Below are 18,235 nucleotides of genomic sequence, written 5' to 3'. Positions count from 1 at the left end.
GACTCATTAGTGTGAGTTGGGGCAGAGTCTCAGAGAGGATGGAGGGCCAGGCCTAGGGCCAGGAGAGCTCATTTTCCTGACTTTAAAGCTGGCCTCAGACACTTGCTAACCGTGTGAACTTGGGTAAATCACTTAACCCTTTTTGCCTCAGTAAAATGATCTGGAGAATAGTGATACTGCTTCATTATCTTTGCCAAGAAAACCTCCAATGGAGATTGGGGAGTCAGACACACTGAAAAACCTGAGCAACAGCAAAAATTAGATCTACATGGGGTAGATATGGATGGGTGGAGAATTCATCAGGCACTGAATGTGTCCAACACTGTGCTAAGACTGAGTCTGCCTCGAATAATAAAACAGAAAATTTAAACTGAGGTTTTATCTCATACCGGAAAACTGATCATAACAAATGATAAGAATAGTTGACCTTGGGAACTTTATGATGGGAAGAACATCACTGATGAAGCCATGAACTGGCCCATCCCTCTGAAAAGCCATTTGGAATTATGCAAAGCAAGTGGCTAAAATGTCCATCCCTTTTATCCAAAGATTTCATTCCCCAATAATACTCAGGACAAAAAGAAACTATAGATGTTAAAATATAACAGCATTTCATTTTTGCTGAGGCAACTGGGGTTAAGTGACTTGCCCAGGGTCACACAGCCAGGAAGTGTTAAGTGTCTGAGATCACATTTGAACTCAGGTCCTCCTGACTTCAGGCTGGTGCTCTATCCACTGGGCCACCTAGCCGCCCTAGCCCTTTTTAATACTAACAAGGAACTGGAAGTAAACTAGCTGCCCATCCACTGGGGAATAGCCAAACATGAAGATGACAGAATATGGCTGTGTAGTATTAAAAAAAATAATAATCTAGAGAAGCCTGGGAAGACACAGGATGACGGTGTACACAATGACAACAATGCTGAAAATGTAAATAACAAAAAAACAATGCAACAAAACTGGAAAACCATCATTACAACTTTATTCCTAAGGAAGAGATGTGGGAACTGCCTCTCTGAACAATTCTTTGTGGAGGCAGGGCCTCTACATATAAAGTCAGACTGTTTCAATATATTGGTTAATTTTGACTAATTGTTTTTTTTTTTTAATTAATTATAATTTTTATTTACCAGATATATGCATGGGCAATTTTACAGCATTGACAATAGCCAAACCTTTTGTTCCAATTTTTCCCCTCCTTCCCCCCCAGCCGATGGCAGGTTGATAATTGGTTCTTTAAAAAAAAAAAAAAAAATTCTTCCTTATAAGGGATGGCTCTCTGGTGGGGGGAGAAAGAGAGATGAAAGAGACCAAAAAAATGTAGGTGATATAAAAACTAAAGCTAGCATTTTTTTTAAAAGGAGAGACAACTGGTAACAGCATGGAACCAGTATGGATTCATAAAGAACAAGTCAAACCCATTGCCTTTTCTCTGCTGGAATAGCGAGATCAATCAGTTGGGGGGTTCTCGTAACAGTTGCTCTGGATTTCTGCAAGCACCTGGGCAACGCCTCATGGACAAGTCCAGATAAATGTTGGCTGAATAAGCACCTCAGGGGATTTGAGTAATGGTCATATGTCACCCTAGAGGAAGAAATGGTCACATGACAGTGTCCTTGGGTTGGTCCCCTTAGGTTCAATCTTTTTTTAATCATTAACTTGAAGATGTGATTGGCAGGGAGGCGGGCACGGCAAAGCGAGTCATATGAAAAAGACTGGAGGGTTTGGTTTGGCTGCAAGCTTGTCATTCCATTTCGGTGAGCTGGCGTGAGCAGGACATTGAATTAGGCCCTGGGCACGGGGATGCCACAAAGTCTCATCTGCTGCAAGAGCAGAGGTTTTGCCAAGGAAGCTTCCCCCGGGTTTCGGAGGCAGGGCGGGCTCGGCTGCCAGGCCCTGGGCCCGAAGGAGGAGGTCAGGGAGGGAGCCCGTCACTCGGTGTCCCGGAATGATCAGGCCACACTCTGTTTGGAAAGAAGCTGGACCTTGGGTGTAAGGAGCTGCAGAGGCCTGCCTCTGAAGGCTTTGCTATTTAACACTGCCCACAGGGTCACGAAAGCATGGCACCCGTGAAGCCGGCCAATGGCGGCACAAGGAAGCACATTTAGCTCCTCCACCTCCTTTTAAGCACCAGGGATGAGCTTTCCCGTGAAGGACAACTTGTCCTTGGCTCGGTGCAGTGTTGGCCGGGGGGCTGCATCCTGCCCATCCCCAGGCCCCCACGTCCAACGGGGTGCCAGGGTTTGTCCGTCTCTTCCCCCACCGGGGTACAGGCGCTCACCGCTTCGGACCTGGGTCTGCCTGCCTCCCTGTCAGAGTGCAGGTCCGAGTCCCTGGCCTGCCCCAACTTCCATGGCTCCTGTCACTTCCAGGATCAACAGTTTCCTACCTTTCCTTCAGCCCAGTGGGGTCACGCAACCATGCCCCTTCCCTGTGTGAAGGAGCGCTCGGAGGCCCAGTGCACACTGGCTTGCCTGGGGCCCCCCGATTTGAATCTGGCTCCTGACTCCCAATCGTGTATCTTGACTCCAGCCGTGACTCGCTTTCCTTCCCAGTGAAACGGGATAAAATGTCCGCACCACCTTTCTCTCGGGGCTGCCACAGCAGAAGAACATACAGTGTTTATATGTGTGTAACATGTACGGGTTTTATGGCCCTCGAAGCACGGGGTCTTTTTTACCAAGGCTTGCTTGCGCTTCCTACTGAGCTCCCTTCCTCTTAGGGCCGCGGTCATAAATGGGACATGCATATAGTGTTTATGGGTAGTGTATACGGTGTTTTATGAGCCTCCAAGCCCAGTAAATCACTATGGCCATTGTTTCAGGGTGCGTTTCCTATTGAGCGAGACCAGGAGGAAGGAGGGAGGGAGAAACTTCAGTGACAAAGGGTCAAGGACCAGACAGAAAGTTGGCTGACAAGCAGCCATGGAACGGACACTTGTAGAATCATCTGGACTGCATTAGGCTGGCGTTTCGTGCTATAGAGTCTTCTGGTAGGAGAAAACTGAGGCTCAGGGAGGTGGAGGGTGACGGGTCACCCAGCTGGAGCCGAGCCGAGCCTTCGGCGGGGGATCCGAGGCCTGCTCCGGTGCTGCGAGCTGCAGCGTTTTCTCCTCCCCCAGGGACCTAACCCAAGTTCCCTTAATCTTACAGGGGGTGAACTCAAAAACCCTCCATGAGGAGCCAAAGCGCCCAGCAGCGCCCGGGGACTGCGAGCCCGTCAGCCAGCGGCTGGGGCCCCGCTGGCCCTTCGCAGGGGCTGAGCTCCTGGGACCTCCTCTAGTGGCCTTAATGAGGCCGCCTCTCTGCGCCCAGGGGCTGCGCTCCCACAAAAGCAGAAAGGCGGGATTTCTGGGGAAGCCCTCCTCCCTTTCACAGCTTTCCCGTTCTTCCGGGGAGATTTCCAGCATTCCTCCAAGATTAGCCTCCGGCCATTGGTTAGTGGGACAAAGGGGACCGTCACCTGGAAGGGCCGGCAGGCCTCCCTGGAGAAGGGGCGGGGCCTGGATCTGGAGAGGGGCTTAGGGCCCACAGGCCATTTCTGCTTCCTGGTGGAGGGCGCCGGCACCTTTGTAAAATGACACCCTGTGGGTATCCTTGGAGTGGGGGAGGGGCTCAGCAGGCCGCAGGCCGGAGATGGCCCCGAGCCCTGCATGGGGACCGGCCGGCCCCGGCCTCCAGGCGGACCTCAGGGGACTCGAGTGGGCAGCGGCCCCAAGGGGCCCACAAGGGGTGTGTGGCGGCCCGGAGCTCGCGCAGTCAGCGCCGGGAAGGAGAACAGCTGCCCCCCACAGCGGCCCGGGCCTCTCGGTGCAGCCAGAAATCCCGGGCCCGGCAGAGGCGAGGTCCGAGCCCGCGTCCATCTGCCAGGCCGCCCGACAGGGCGGCACCTTCCCCAAGGTCGTCCCGAGCTCCCCCTCGCGCCGCCCCTCCCCCCAGCGGGCTCTTGCTCCCTTCGGCTGATGTCACCGCATTTTGGACGGCCCTAGAAAGGTGTCCAAGCAGTCCCGGGGCCGGCGGGTCCCTCAGACCCGGGAGCCCCTCCCCCACCTTCCCTTTTGTCCCCTCCCCCTCTCTCCCTCCTTTGTCTGCTCATTTCTCCCCTCCCCTCCCCTTGTCCTGTCTTCCTTTTCACCTGTTTCCCCTCCTCCGCCTTTTCTCACAGCCCCCTCTCTCCTCCTCCTCCCTCTTCTTCCTCCTTTCCCTGCCCAGTCCCCCCCTCCTTCGGGCTCCGTCTCCTCTTCCGCTAACCCTTCCCCTCCGCTCGGCTCCTCCTCCACCTGTTCCCTCTCGGGCCCAACTCCGCTCCAGCCCGTTCTCCCTCCACCTGTTCCTCCCTCCTTTCCCCTCCCCCTTACACGGCCCCCTCCCTCTCCGCTGCGCTTTTTTCCTCCCCCCGACGCGGCCCTCCGGCCCGAGCGGCCCCGCCCCCCGCTTTCCCCGCAAGGCTGCGGAGCCCGAGGCGCCGGGGGGCGGTGCCCGCGCCTTCTCCGCCTCCTTGCCGGCGCCGGCCGCCGGTTGGTTAGGAAGCGGGCCCCGGGGCGGGGCCTGTCTCGCGGGCACCAATGGGCGCCGGCGGGCTGTGACGCCGCGGGCGGCGGGGGCTCCTCGTGCCGCGCGCCGGGAGGTGTAGGCAGCGCCGAGCCCGCGACCGCCTCAGACGCGCCGACCGCCGTGGACCGCGCTCCAGCCTCCGCCCTCGCTCCCGCTCCGGCTCCCGCCGCCGCTACCGGCCGCTACCCGCCGACCCCGCCGCCTCGCCGGCAGCCGAGCCTGAGCCCGAGCCCGAAGCCGCGGCCGAGGCGCCCCCACGCCCCTCCCGCCGCCCCGCGCCGCGGCCCCTTTGTGCGGCGTCCCCGGCTCCCGGCCCCCGGCTCCCGGCCCCTCCGCCCCCGGCCCCCGGCCCCCGGCCCCGCCCGCCCCCGGCCCTCTCGGCCCGCGCGCCATGAAGACCAAGTTCTGTAACGGCGGCGAAGCGGAGCCTTCCACCCTGGGGCTGTTGCTGAGCTGCGGGGGGGGCGGCGGCGGGGGGGGCGCGCCCTCGCCCGTGGGGGGGCCCGCGCAGCAGCGCGACGCCGACGCCGAGCTCGAGGCGGGGGAGCGCGGAGGCGGCGAGGGCGGCGGAGGCCGCTGCTGCCGGCCCGAGCGGGACGACGAGCCCGACGAGCCGGAGAACACGGCCGACGCCGACGCCCCCGAGCCCCGCACCCGCCGCAAGGCCTACCTCTGGTGCAAGGAGTTCCTGCCCGGAGCCTGGAGGGCGCTGCCCGAGGACCAGTTCCACATCAGCGTCGTCAGGTCCGGGCCGGGCCCTGGGGGAGGGGAGGGGGGGGGAGAGAGGCCCCGCCCCCAGTACCGGGAGCGGGGGAGAGATTGAGGCTCCGACCCCCACCGGGGAGGGCCAGACCTCGCCCCCAACACCGAGATGGGGGACTGAAGCTCCGAGGGGGGGGGAGGAAGGGCCAGGCCCCGCCCCCAACACCGAGATGGGGGACTGAAGCTCCGAGGGGGGGGGAGGAAGGGCCAGGCCCCGCCCCCAACACGGAGAAAGGGGAGAGACGAACTGAGGCTATAAGGGGGGGGTAGGGGAGGAAGGGGAAGACCAGGTCCTTCTCTCCCAACCAGGAGGAAATGGACGGTGGTGTGGGAGAGAGAGCCCCCCCGGGGGGGGGGGCGGAGGAGAGAGCTCCCTGGGAAGGGAGAGAGATGGAAGCCTCCCTGACCCGGAGGGGAAACTGAGGCGCGGCCCTTGGCCAGTTTGGCTGGTGGGGGCTTGGGACCCTGGGCAGGGAGCCTTGGGCCCGTTACTTCAGACTCCGCCTCCTCCCCACCCATTCTGGGGGCCTAGAGAGGGGGGCGGGGGCGGGGACCCAGCCCCACACTGTGCAGAGGCTGGGGGGGGACACTTGGGTATGTGAGGGACATTCCTTCCTCTGCTCCCTACCCGGCTTTGGGGGGGCAGGAATGGGGGAAATTGGTGGGTTAGTGGTGGAACTCTTTTGTTTGGGAACCCGGGAACTGCCCACAAAAAGGCCCTGAGGCATCCTGTCCTTATCTGGTGACCTAATTCACTTCCCAAGGCCACGGCCTCTGGGAAGGCCTCCCCCCCCCCCCCACAAGGCCCAGCCCAGAACGCCCAGAGCCGTTTCTGGAAGGCGGGTGTTCCCGAGAGCGGGAGATGCGGTCCGGTCCCCTCATTTTACAGAGAGGGAAATCGAGGCCGGTGGGGGAGGGCCCAAGGTCATCCAGGTTACAATCCAGAGTTGGGCAGGCTCGGTGTTTGTCATGGAGAGGTGTCTCTAGCACTGGCTCCGAGACCACTAAAAACACCCTTGAAGGGAAAAGGATTTTCTTAGGCAGCGACATTCAGTGTAGACCCTGGCCCCCTCACCCCGAGAGCAGTGGGGAGAAGCCGCAGCTTTTGCTTGGGTCTGCAGGGACTTAGTTGGGGGGGTTCCCTTGGACTTGCCCGGGGGCACCGCAGAGAAGTCCTCGGCTGTGAGGTACATGAGGGGCACAGAGCACTGGGGGCCGATACCCACACGCAATGCCCAGGCCCACGGCGAATCAGTTTCAGTTTCTCTGCCCAGAAGGCCGGGTTTGTGGCACCTTCACTTCCTCTTTGTCCCTGTGCAGCCCATAGAACCCCCCTGACTAGTCCGGCCTCCCCAGGCAAGTATTTCCCCACGTACACCCAAGTGTCCGAGAAGGGCCCGACGTCCCCGCCGGCTGCCTTCTCAGAGCAGGGGCAGAAACGGATGGCCCACGGAACCCGGAGCTGGCGGCGGCCACAAAAGGCTGGGACCGGGCTAGCCCAGAAATGACGTCAGAGTCTGGGGGTGACTTCAGGTGTTTCCAGTGCCTGAGAAGCCTTGAAGTGGCCACTTGGGGCTTTGGAGCTTTTACATCTGGGGGAGGGTGGCTGCAGAGGGTGCACCCTAGTCTGCCATTGCGGAGCGCATTTATTAACGGCCTCTTGTGTGCTGCCTACGGTGGGAGGCAAAGGTCAGGCCTACCAGAGATGGCCCAGGAGCTTCCACCCTCAGGAGGGAACCACCAGCAGAGGAGCGTGTCTGGATCAGCCGGGTGAACAGGAAATCCTTCCCGGGGGATTGTAGCCGGGAGGCCGAGCAGAGGAGGGGCCTGGGAGCTGAGGGGCAGGCTGTCCCGCTCAGGAATAGCCTGGAGTCTGGGGTTCCTGGATAGAGGAGGAATTGTCAGAAGTGAGGAGATAAAAGTCCCTCACGGGAAGCACTGCTGAGGAAGGTTTATGAGTGTCAGAACTTTCTGGGAGAGTCCCCTGGAGATGGATGGGGGAGGTTGGGGCTTTGGGTTTGAGTTTGTTTTTTTGGCAAGTTCTGCTAGGCTGCGGTCATTGTGTTGTGTTGACTTTCTCTTCCTCTGAAAAGACTTTTATCTGTAGCATTTAATCTAGTGGATAGGAACTTTTCCTTTTGTCACCCCTCAAAGTGCTCCTAGTCAGTGCTTAACACATTTGTATTCAGTTAAGAAATGACAGGTCTGTGTTTGGGGCAGGACCCCCCCCCCCAGGAAAGAGTTCTTTTAGCAGACTGTTGAGATGACCCCCTCTGAGCGGGGTGGGGTTATTCAGTGGGTGGGGTTAATTTGCCCCTTTGGTAGAGAGTAGAATTCCTTGCCGAGCTCACGATTTGTCAATCTTCTGACATAGTTGACGCTTCCTCCCTGGATCGCATCTCCTGGTGGCCACATCCCTCTCACATTACGGTAATCTGAGCTTGAGAAGAGATCCGTAGCTGCTCCTGGTTAGACCCAGAGTGCGTCTCTTTCTGGTTTGTGCATAGGAAGGTGGGGCGACCTAATGGATTCACTGAGTTAAGAATATTGCTTTATCCCCTTGGTTTCCTACTCCCACGCGGTCTGATCTTTGTGATGTTTCAGTTTTTCACAGTAATCTTGTCCAATTGCGGCTTTACTTATAGGACCTTATTGTTATTTTTTTAATCAGTATTGGTCATGAGAAGTGCTCATTCTTGTTGGTTTTGAGACATTTCATCGTGTCCAACTTTTCATGACCATCTGAGGTTTTCCTGGCAAAGATCCGGGAGTGGTTTGCCATTTCAGCTCAGTTGACCTGGCCTAGGGTCACACAGCTTGTGTCTGAGCCTAGATTTGAACTCGGGGTCTCCTGTCGTCAGGCCCAATGCCGTCCTCACTGAGCCCCCTCGTCAGCAGCAATACTGGCCGCTGCTTCTGGTCGAGAATAGAACATCGTCGTTCCAGTAGCCCCTTGTAGTGTGTAGACAGCAGCCCTGCAGGGGCTCTGCACAGAGCTTTGGTTTGTCCAGGGAGGCAGAATGGCTCACAGCCTTGGTGGAACGTCCGACGGCTGCTCGGCGGAGATGCGGGCCAACAGCTTGTGTCTCCTGAGGAACGCTGGAGGTCCCGCTGCCGTCATGAAGGAAGGGGGGCTAAACCTTTGCTTGGCAGGGTCTACATGTGGAAAGCGGCTTAGAGATTGATTAATGAGAAAACCCAATTACACCTGGCATCCAGTTACTTCTAATGGAGATAGAGTGAAAAGAGGATGGTAGGGGCTGCTAGATGGCACTGGCCCTGGAGTCAGGAGGGCCTGAGTTCAAATACAGCCTCAGACACTTAACACTTCTAGCTGAACCCCAACTGCCTCAGCAAAAGAAAGGGGGAAAAAAGAGGACTTTACTACCTTCATTTTAGCCTTTTTAGAAAATTTTACTTGCAAATTCTGGGGGAGAAGAAGCTTCAGGGTCAGGCTTGTCCATCCCCATGAGGAAATGGTTGTATAGTCCTGGCTGGAAAACTTGGGGAGAGAGGTAGCTTTCCTGAGGCAGCCCCTTTCACTTGGACAACTCTTATTGCCAGCCTCCATCTGCCTTTCTCCATTTCCTGCCAAACTAAGCTCTACATCCTCAAAAAGGATTATGAAGGTTTTTGTCTTCTGTTCTCTTTTGTGCATAAGACAAAGGGGGCAGTTTTGAAAGAGTCAGCCTGTCCGATATATTCTACTTTGATGCATGTCATGGGGACTTGCAGCTTGCTGCCCACTCTTCTGTTTTACTTGGTTCCTCAAGAAAACATCTCCAGATCACATAGAAGGGCTCTCAGAAATGTGGATTTCTTTAATTTTACAGATAAGGCCACTGAGGCTCTTTCCCCAAAATCAAGCTGCCACAGGAGCTCAGATTTTCCAATTCCCAGTTCTGCTCCTGGCACTTTGTCCCCTTTCTTCCCCAGACTGTCCAGAGGAGTGCCAGGGGCACATTGGGACATGATAACCCAGCTTCTCTCATACAGCTGGCCAGCCAGGTTTTCTCCACCTCAGACTTGCCAAATTGTGTTTTCAGACCTGTCTAACCCAAAAGATGCTCGTCTCTGTTAAGTATAATAGTACAATATTTGACCCAACATTGCTCACATATTAGCCGTCCCACCTGACTTGGCACTACACCAAGTCCTTCTGAGGATGAGTTTTACTGACAACAACAGCATGGCAAAGTCCAGATGTGAAAATAGCGATTCTTTTTTTTCTGGACCTGCCTTTTAAAATTTTTGGTGAGCACCATATTTTATCTCCAGGGCTGGCTCCTTCCTTGTTGGATGGGATGGCCTCAGAATTTGGTGGGCTTGAATTAATTTAAGTCCTAGGAGCCTCAGATCCTTGCTGCTTTCCTCAGAGGCCTCTAGATCTGACTCTTCAATATTCTTTTCTTTCTCATCCACCCATAGGTTTGTTTTCTTTTTCTTTTCTTTTCTTTTTTTTTTTTTTTTTTTTTCTACCCTAGAATCTGAGATCTAGATGCAGTTCATCAGTTCTTCCATCTTTCTGGGAAGCCAAAATGATTATTAGGCCTTTTGCTTCAGGCAAAATGTCCCCTACATGTCATGCTTCCAAGAGCTCTTATATTTCTTCCTTCTGCCTAGGTGGTCTCTAATGTACTCCAGAGGCTGTAGGGCTTCAGCTTCTGATGTTTTCCCCAATCTCCTTCCTGAATTTCCTCACCCACATCCAATCACTTTGACCATCTCTTTTTTTACTTTGGAGCAAGAGATGAAATTCAAAGCCAAATTCTAGTCCCTTTCCACTAAGCCTCTGTTCTACCTGTGAGGTCGGATGTTCCTGATGTAGTGGGATCTCATTTGTTCTGTGGGATTCTTACTTAGTGCATTTTATGTGAGCAGCCTGGGCCAGGGATTTTATTGCTGGCTCCTCTCTTGAATTTTATCTCCAATGAATTGTTGGGATTTTCTGTTCTTTACACTTCGGCAGAGCTTTTTGTTATCCATTGTGTAGACCCATAAAGACAATTTTCTTCCTCTCTTTTGAGTTGGCAAATCCATTTGGATTCAGTTTGCCAGACCTCATGCTTATTTACCAGCCCTTGTTACATAGCCCTGGCCAAGAACAAGTCTTTTCTCAGACATCAGCTAACACTTCCCAAATCTTCCTTTTTTTCTGAAGCCCTTGCTTTCAATGGGCAACAGTGAGAGAAACAGAAATTTCAACTGTCCCCCTCCTAAAAAACAGATTACTTTGTCCAACTGGATTGTTTGAGCTGAGCAGAATCTGGTACAGGGAATTAACAATTGACCAGTGATCATTTTGGAACTTTTTGTTATTATTCAGTCATGTCTGACTCTCTGATCACTGGAACCATACTGTCCAAGAATCTTAGATTAAGGCAAACAGCTAAAGTGACTTGTGCAGGGCCAAGCTAATAAGTGTCTGAGGCCAGATTTGCTTAACTACCCTTGGAGTCATCTTAACTGCCTCTCTTTTTTTTAATCTAATAGGTGTTGCGTATTTTCTGGCGAACATTGAAGCAAAAGTGACAAAATATTAACGAGATTAAAGCAATAGATCATGAAGGTCATATATTATGATCATACATTATAAGTCAGGATTTATACTGGAAATATAGGGCTGGTTCAATATTAAGAAAACTATAAGCATAATTGACTTTCAGTAATAAAAACAACAATAACCATATAATTATCTCAATAGAGTGCAAAGGTTTTTTTTTTTTTTTTTTTTTTTTTTTTTTTTTACAAAATGTAATACCCATTACTATTAAAAAATACTAGGAAGCATAGAAATAAATAGAACTTTTCTCAAAATGAATAGCAAAGACCTGAGTTAAAGTCTAGTCTTAGACATTTACTAGCTGTATGACCCTTTAATAATCCCACTGTGGTGCTCAGTTTCCTCAACTGTAAAATAGGAATGATAACAGCACCGACTTTTCAGGATTGTTGTGAGGATCAAATGAAAAAAAATTTGTGAAATGCTTAGCACCACCTTCATGTAATAGACACTTAAGACATTTGTTTCTCCCACCTGAGCTCTAGACTAGGTAGATTTTTAATGACATTTAATTGTTAAATGATAAATTTTTATTTGACATAATTATTAAATAAAAATATAATTTTTAATGAATGAAAACCATTTTATAAGGGGTTTTTTTTTTGTTTTTTTTGTTTGTTTGGTTTTTTTTTGTTTGTTTTTTTTTAATGGATAGAGCTATCTAGAACCAAGAGCAACCGTTATCTGTAATGGAGATAAACTAGAACCCTTTCCAGTAAGATCAGGGAGGAAGGAAGCATGTCTGTTATCTTTATTATTTAATACTGGACTAGGAATGCTAGCTCTAGCATAAAACAGGAAAAAGAAATTGAAGGAAATTCATTTTTTGTAGACAATATGATGGTTTACTTGGAGAAGCAACCAAAAAACTAGTTGATACAATGAACAACTTGAGCAAAGTTCCAAGATATAAAATAAACCAATATAAATCATTAGAATTTCTACCTATTACCAAGAAAATCCAGCAAGAAGAGAAAGAAAAATTCAATTTTAAAATGACTTTAGATTCCCAAGTATTTATCTGCCAAGATTCACTAGAATGTTATTTTTTTAAAACATTTTTTTATTAAAGCTTATTTTCAAAACATATGCATGGGTAGTTTTTCAACATTGACCCTTGCAAAACCTTCTGTTCCAAATTTTCCCTCCTTTTCCTACTCCCTTCCCTACATGGCAGGTAGTCCAATACATGTTAAATATGTTAAATCCAATATATGTATACATAGTTACACAGATATCTTGCTGCAACAAGAAAAATTGGAACAAGGAAAAAAAAACCTGAGAAAACAAAATGCAAGCAAACAACAGAAAGTGAAAACGCTATGTTGTGGTCCACACTCAGATCTCAGGGTCCACTTTCTGGGTGTAGATGACTCTCTTCATCACTTAACAGTTGGAATTGGCCTGAATTATCCCATTGTTGAGGAGAGCCTTGTCTGTCAGAATTGGTCATCATATAATCTTGTTGCCATATACAATGATCTCCTGGTTCTGCTCATTTCACTCAGCATCAGTTCATGTAAGTCTCTCTAGGCCTCTCTGAAGTCATCCTCCTGATCATTTCTTACAGAACAATAATATTCCATAATATTCATATACCATATTCAGCTATTCCCCAACTGATGGGCATCCACTTCCAGTTTCTTGCCACTATAAAAAGGGCTGCCACAAACATTTTTGCACATGTGGGTCCCTTTCCCTAGGATGATGATGATGTTATTTATTTATTTATTTATTTATTTTTTGCTGAGGTAATTGGGGTTAAGTGACTAGGCCAGGATCACACAGCTAGGAAATGTTAAGTGTCTATGACCAGAGACCAGATTTAAACTTGTGTCCTCCCGAATTCAGGGCTGGTGCTCTGTCCACTGTACCACCCAGCTGCCCCAGATGTTATTTTTAAAGGTCAAATGGCATACTATCTTTAATATAGTAATATGATAAAAATTGGAATATTTATGAATTTATACTTGGTCTTTGCACTACTGTAGCACCCATGATGAGAGTAAATAGGATTGGGATGATCTGTTTTCTGAAAAAGAGGAGGTCACTGATAGGGAGAAAAGTTGAGAGAATTTCCTTCCATTAAGTGATGTCCTAAGGCGTGCCACTGATTTGAATCAGTTGATATTTAAGTACTTGACATCTGCATTTTCTTTGGTTACTGCCACTCTTGGGAGGGAGGAGGTGGAGACCCTTCCCTTAGAGAAGCATGGGTTAGGCAGCTGATAAGTATCTAAGGCTGGGTTCTAAGTCCAGGTCTAAGCTTGTGATCCCTATTGTACTTAGAGGGAGGGGAGAGGGAAAGAAGGAAGGAGGGAGTAGGTGGTCTTTGGCTTCTTTCTGACCTCCTCCCAGACTTCAGAATACTGTGTACATAGGAGGGAGCAATCAGTGGCCCAGAGGAATTGATCTGCTAGCTTTTAGCCAATGCCCATTGCGTCCCTGTAGATAATGTGCTCCCTTTCCTGAAGTGGAAGGAAGGCCTTGCGGGAAGATACTCTTATCCGGTTTTGATCAGCATGTGGAAACAGCACCTCTGGAATGACTCTGGGCAGGGACTTCCAGTGGGATGAGTCACTGTTGCCTAATTCCCTTGCCCAAAGGCGTCCTTGCCATATAGTAGATAGCACAGTCTCACATGGCCTTGTAAGACTTTAGGGTTGAGTCCTCCCCTGGATAGCTAGCTCAGGTGACAGTGTGTTACACCAGAAGGGAGGGTGGAGGAGAGCTGCTTACTCTGCCGGGAACTCTCTCATCAGTGTCATGGACCATTTTCTTGGGCTTCGTTGTTGGATGTTTTGTGGAACACACTTTGGTGAAACTAAGTTCTAGCTTTCCCAGGAAGAATCAATGAAGTGCATTGAGCTGCCCAGACTTTTGGTCAGATTTCCTAAGACAACTGACACTAATAAAGATTACGTTATGGGAACAGTATCCTCCCCGGGAGCTGGGTTGTAAGACTAGTGCATGGGGAAAAGGCACTTCTAATTAAAATGTCTCTGGAAATCCCGTAAATCTCCCCCAAGGAATGATCTAGAATCTTTATAAACAGCAGCATCTGCCAGGATCACCTTGGGTATGTGCTTGCTCCTTGAGGAGAAGGGTAGGCCCAATGGCCTATGCTCTTGGTTACTAACACAGAGGTCCTTCCTTCTCTTTCCCAGCAAAGCCAGTCTGGTAACAAAGAGAAGCAGTTCAGTCTGCTCTGTGCAGTGTCCCTCACCTGTTAGTGCACTGGCATCCATTTTTAAGTGCCAGCCGTGTGCCAAGCACTGGGCATAGGAAAGAAGGCAAAAGGCTTGCAAAGTCTAGGTACAAACAAGCTATGGAGAGGATCCATTGGGGTCAGCCTTAAGGTAGGCCCCCAGGGCATGGGGAGGACTGGGGAGGACTTCCTGCTCCAGAGCCCAAGAGAAGGAAGTTCTGAATGGGGAGTTCTTCCAGATTGGGGTGGAGTATTTTATTCAAGGAACTGCAAGAGAGGCCTGTGTGGGGAAGGAGTGAGGTAAGAAGACTGGGAAGGTCCTTGGCCGGGGCCTGGGGATCAGGGGCTGATAGTTGATCCAGGTTGTAATAAGGAACCATCAGGGTTTGCTGAATGGAAGGAGGACAGAAACGGAGAGAGACTGGGGGAGAGGGGCGGGCCGCCTCCTCCTCAGGAACTATGGCCATAACACAAATGGGAGGTGCTGAGGCTGGTACTGGGAAGAGAAAAGGTGGGAATGACAGTACTTGGCCACTGATTGATTTGGGGCCTGAAAGAGGGCCCAAGGGCGACCCCTCTACTTCAGGCCTGGGTAACTTGGAGACTAGTGGGGCCCTGCACAGGAAAAGGGGAGCGTTTAAGTCTGAGAGGATTTTACCCTCTTTCAGGTGACCCAGGGGCTGGGACAGGGACAGCTGTCCCCAAGGTAGAGTGATGTCACAGAGGGCTTGTGGTAGAGAGCAGTCGGTGCTCTTCTAGTTAGGGTTAAAACTGTCTGTTGGCCCAGAAGTGAGTCAGCAAGAATACTTGGCAAAGTCAGCACCAGCAGTGACCAGCATTTAATGCTCACTTGGTGACGAGCTCCTAAGAAGGGGGGCGGGAGACGGAAGGAAGAGGTCCGAATGGTCCCTGGCATTTGGGCCATTCCCTAGGGGAGAACTCCCGTTAGAAGGAAGCACCTTCCCCGGGGAGCTTCAGGGGGTTCTTGCATCAGTGATGCTTGCAGCCCCAGGTCACTAGGCCAGAAGCTGGGTGGCCTTCTGAGGGAGGCGAGAGGCTGAGTTCCAGGTGGCCTTGGATTCTTCCCTCTAGAGAAGCTGTTCACTAACTGATCCATGTATCAGTGCTGACGAATTTGGAATGGCCACAGGCATTTCTGGGGGGCTCCCTTTCTAAGGTGTGTCCCTTTTTTCTTCCTCTTTTCCCCTTGTTCCCTTAACTTTGCTGGTGGGACTAACAGGCATTACTTCTAGCACTTGGTTGACATTTCAGGTCAGGTAAGTTACCTGCTCTAGAGGAGAGAATGAAATCAAGAATGTGTATGTGTAAACCCAGAATGTTCTTCAGAAGTTTGAGAACAAAAGTCTGACTGTGCTGAGTTGGCTCTCGCTGTGGGGAGGTGGCAGGAGGCGGTGTTCTCATCCTGAAACTTCTGAAATGTTTGCAAAGATTTCTCTCTGGGAGACAGGAGGCGAGGAGGCCTTGCGCCTGCCTTCCAGGTTCAGTGCTGAGGCCCGGCCAGGCCAGTCACACGTGACCCCCCTCTAATTTCTCCCAACTTGGGCTCTCACGAGTTCCTCTTTATCATTGAATCTTTTGAAGGCACTGATGGCAGAAACCACAGTGAGTCTCGGTCTTCCCGGGTCCTTGGGAGAAGGGACTGGAGTGGCTTGGAGGAAGGATTGTAGGATCAGCTGAGGAAACCGAGTCTCATCCTGCCAGGAAGGATATGGAGTCAGAAGGGACCTTGTTAACCCAACCTTTGGGCTCCTGGGGACCCCTAGAGGTGACGTGATTTTTAAGGTCGTGCAGCTGCTAAGTGCGGGAGACTACAGTTGGGCTTTCGGCTTCCTCGCTGTGGCTCTCCGTCTGATGTAGGATGTCTGTTGTAGATACCCCTCTCTCTCTGCGCTTGGAGGCTGTTGCCCTCGTCTCTGCTGGTCCGACCTGCTCGTGTCCATAAGTTGCTGGGGCAGGCAGGATAAGGGCCTAGGAATCCCAGAGCGCAGCTGCTGGTTGCCTATGACCGCGTGTAATTGGTCAGTTAATTGACAGAGAAGAGACCTTTCATTGGTTAGCAGATGCCTATAGAAGCTGACGCTTGCTGGTGTCAGAGGAGAGATTATGGAGAGGGAGGAGAAGGAAGAAATGATAGTGGCTTGGAACACAGTGGCCTTGCACTCTGAGTTACAGAAAGCAGGGGATTCCTGCAGATGGAGTTGCTAGTTTAATTTGTCTTCTATTCTGGGGCATGTGTTCATTATACCCATGCAACTGAAGTGGTCCTTGGTGCCTCCAGAAGCACCACATCGCCCCAGACGCTTGTTGGCGCTGATGGGCAGACGTGGAGCAGCCCGGGCTGAGGGTGTCTGCCTTCTTTCTCCTGCTGGCTAGCATGTGCCATGTTTCTCTTTGGTTTTGGGATTTGTGTCACACACGTTGGAGGATTTCACACAACATTCCCACGTGATGACACCCGCAGAGCTGTGGTAACTTGAAGAGCCAAATCACTTTTCTCACTTGTGTAAAAACATTTTGGGGAGTTTGTCTTTTGTACTAGGTTAACTTTTTTCACTTGTTGGTTCCTTTAAAAGAAAGGCATTCTTAGCTTAGATTGATTCACAAGAGACTTTCTGAAGGAGAGCCTGAAAGAACCTCCCAGACTCACATAAACCACTTGCCTTACAGCCATGTCGTTAGCTGTAATAGGACTTTTCATTCCCACAGAAGTATTTCTACTTCCATATTCTTGTGTTGTGGAATTTGAGCCAATTGTGTCCTGGCAGGGCTCATGGGTAAGCAGAGGGCTGGGTTTGGAAAGGATGGCATGCCTATCGCCCAGCAGAGGAGCAGTCTGCTTGAAGTTACTTTACTAACTTGAAGTAACCAACTACTTGTCCCTTTTAACTTCCTGCTTCCTGTGAGGCTCACTCTGTGAAACTTGAAATCTGTGGAATTGATTTGATAGAATATAGTTATCAATTGAATGATATCTTAAGGGCTTGCATGGCTTAGTTCCTAGGTTCAGGGTATAATGCTCAGATTTAAAAAAAAAAAAAAAAAAGCTATTTTTTATAATCACTTTTTATTTTTCAAAATACATGCAAAGATAATTTTCAACATTCACCCTTGCAAAACCTGTGTTCTAAATTTTTCTCCCTTCTTCCCCTAGATAGCAAGCAATCCAAGACAGGTAAAATTCTTCTAATACTTTCACATTTAGCATGCTGCACAAAAACAATCAGAATAAAAAAAGAAAAAAAGAAAACAATGAGCAAAAAAAAACCAAGTAAACAACAACAAAGGTGAAAATACTACGTTGTGATCCACACTCAGTTTCCACAGTCCTCTCTCTGGGTGTGAATGGCTCTCTCCATCACAAGTCTCTTGGATTTGACCTGAATCACCTCATTGTTGAAAAGAGCCATTTCTATTAGAGTTGATTGATCACATAATCTTCTTGTTGTTGTACTATGTTCTGGTCCTACTCGCTTCACTTAGCCTCAGTTCATGCAAGTCTTCAGGCCTCTCTGAGGTCATCTGTTGTTTGTTTCACATAATATTCCATAACATACACATGCCATAACTTATTCAGCCATTCCCCAAATGATGGGCAGCCACTCAGTTTCCAGTTTCTTGCCAAGAAGGGCTGCCACAAACATTTTTGCACATGTGGGTCCCTTTTTCCCTTTTTTATGATCTCTTTGGGATACAGGCCCAGTAGACACACTACACTGCTGGATCAAAGGGATGTACAGTTGGAGAGCCCTTTGGGCATAGTTCCAAATTAGAGCACTCGAATCTTAGGCCAGATTGAGCACCTGAGCTCCTGCCACCATCCCGGGCACAGTGTCCTCCTGTCTTTGAGTGTCTGTTGGAGCTGGCTGTTTTCACCTCAGTGTCTTTGGCCCTTCCTTATCATTGGGTGCTTCAGCTACAAAGCCATCGATAATCACCTTTCTATAACTTAAGCCGTTTGGGCAGCACTTCCAAAGGAGTTACGTACAGAAAGTAGGAGAGCTGAGGTTGGTTCCCAGGTTGTCAGGAATCGTTTGGTCTAAAGCTGGCCGGCCTGCCCATTCAGGAACACATTCAGTAATCCCCTGGAGAACAGTAGCTTGTCTGTTTGCTCAAGCTTTTAGTTGCACT

At 50.5% G+C, this 18,235-nt stretch overlaps 1 protein-coding gene across 2 annotated transcripts in view; it reads left to right on the top strand.

Annotated features, from left to right (window-relative positions):
• The first annotated feature begins 4,856 nt into the window (after positions 1–4,856).
• Positions 4,857–18,235, top strand: part of CHKA (choline kinase alpha) — a 38,090-nt gene continuing 24,711 nt past the window's right edge. For both annotated transcript variants that reach the window (XM_074274927.1, XM_074274926.1), the window contains exon 1: positions 4,857–5,297. In XM_074274927.1, the coding sequence (XP_074131028.1) occupies positions 4,945–5,297 (353 nt within the window). In that variant the 5' untranslated portion in view covers positions 4,857–4,944. The remainder of the gene's footprint in view (positions 5,298–18,235) is intronic.

The sequence above is a fragment of the Sminthopsis crassicaudata genome, chromosome 6, assembly GCF_048593235.1.
Source record: "Sminthopsis crassicaudata isolate SCR6 chromosome 6, ASM4859323v1, whole genome shotgun sequence".
NCBI classification, from domain to species: Eukaryota; Metazoa; Chordata; class Mammalia; order Dasyuromorphia; family Dasyuridae; genus Sminthopsis; species Sminthopsis crassicaudata.
The sequence above is the reverse complement of the archived record's forward strand: the minus strand, read 5'-3'. Positions and strand labels throughout refer to the sequence as shown.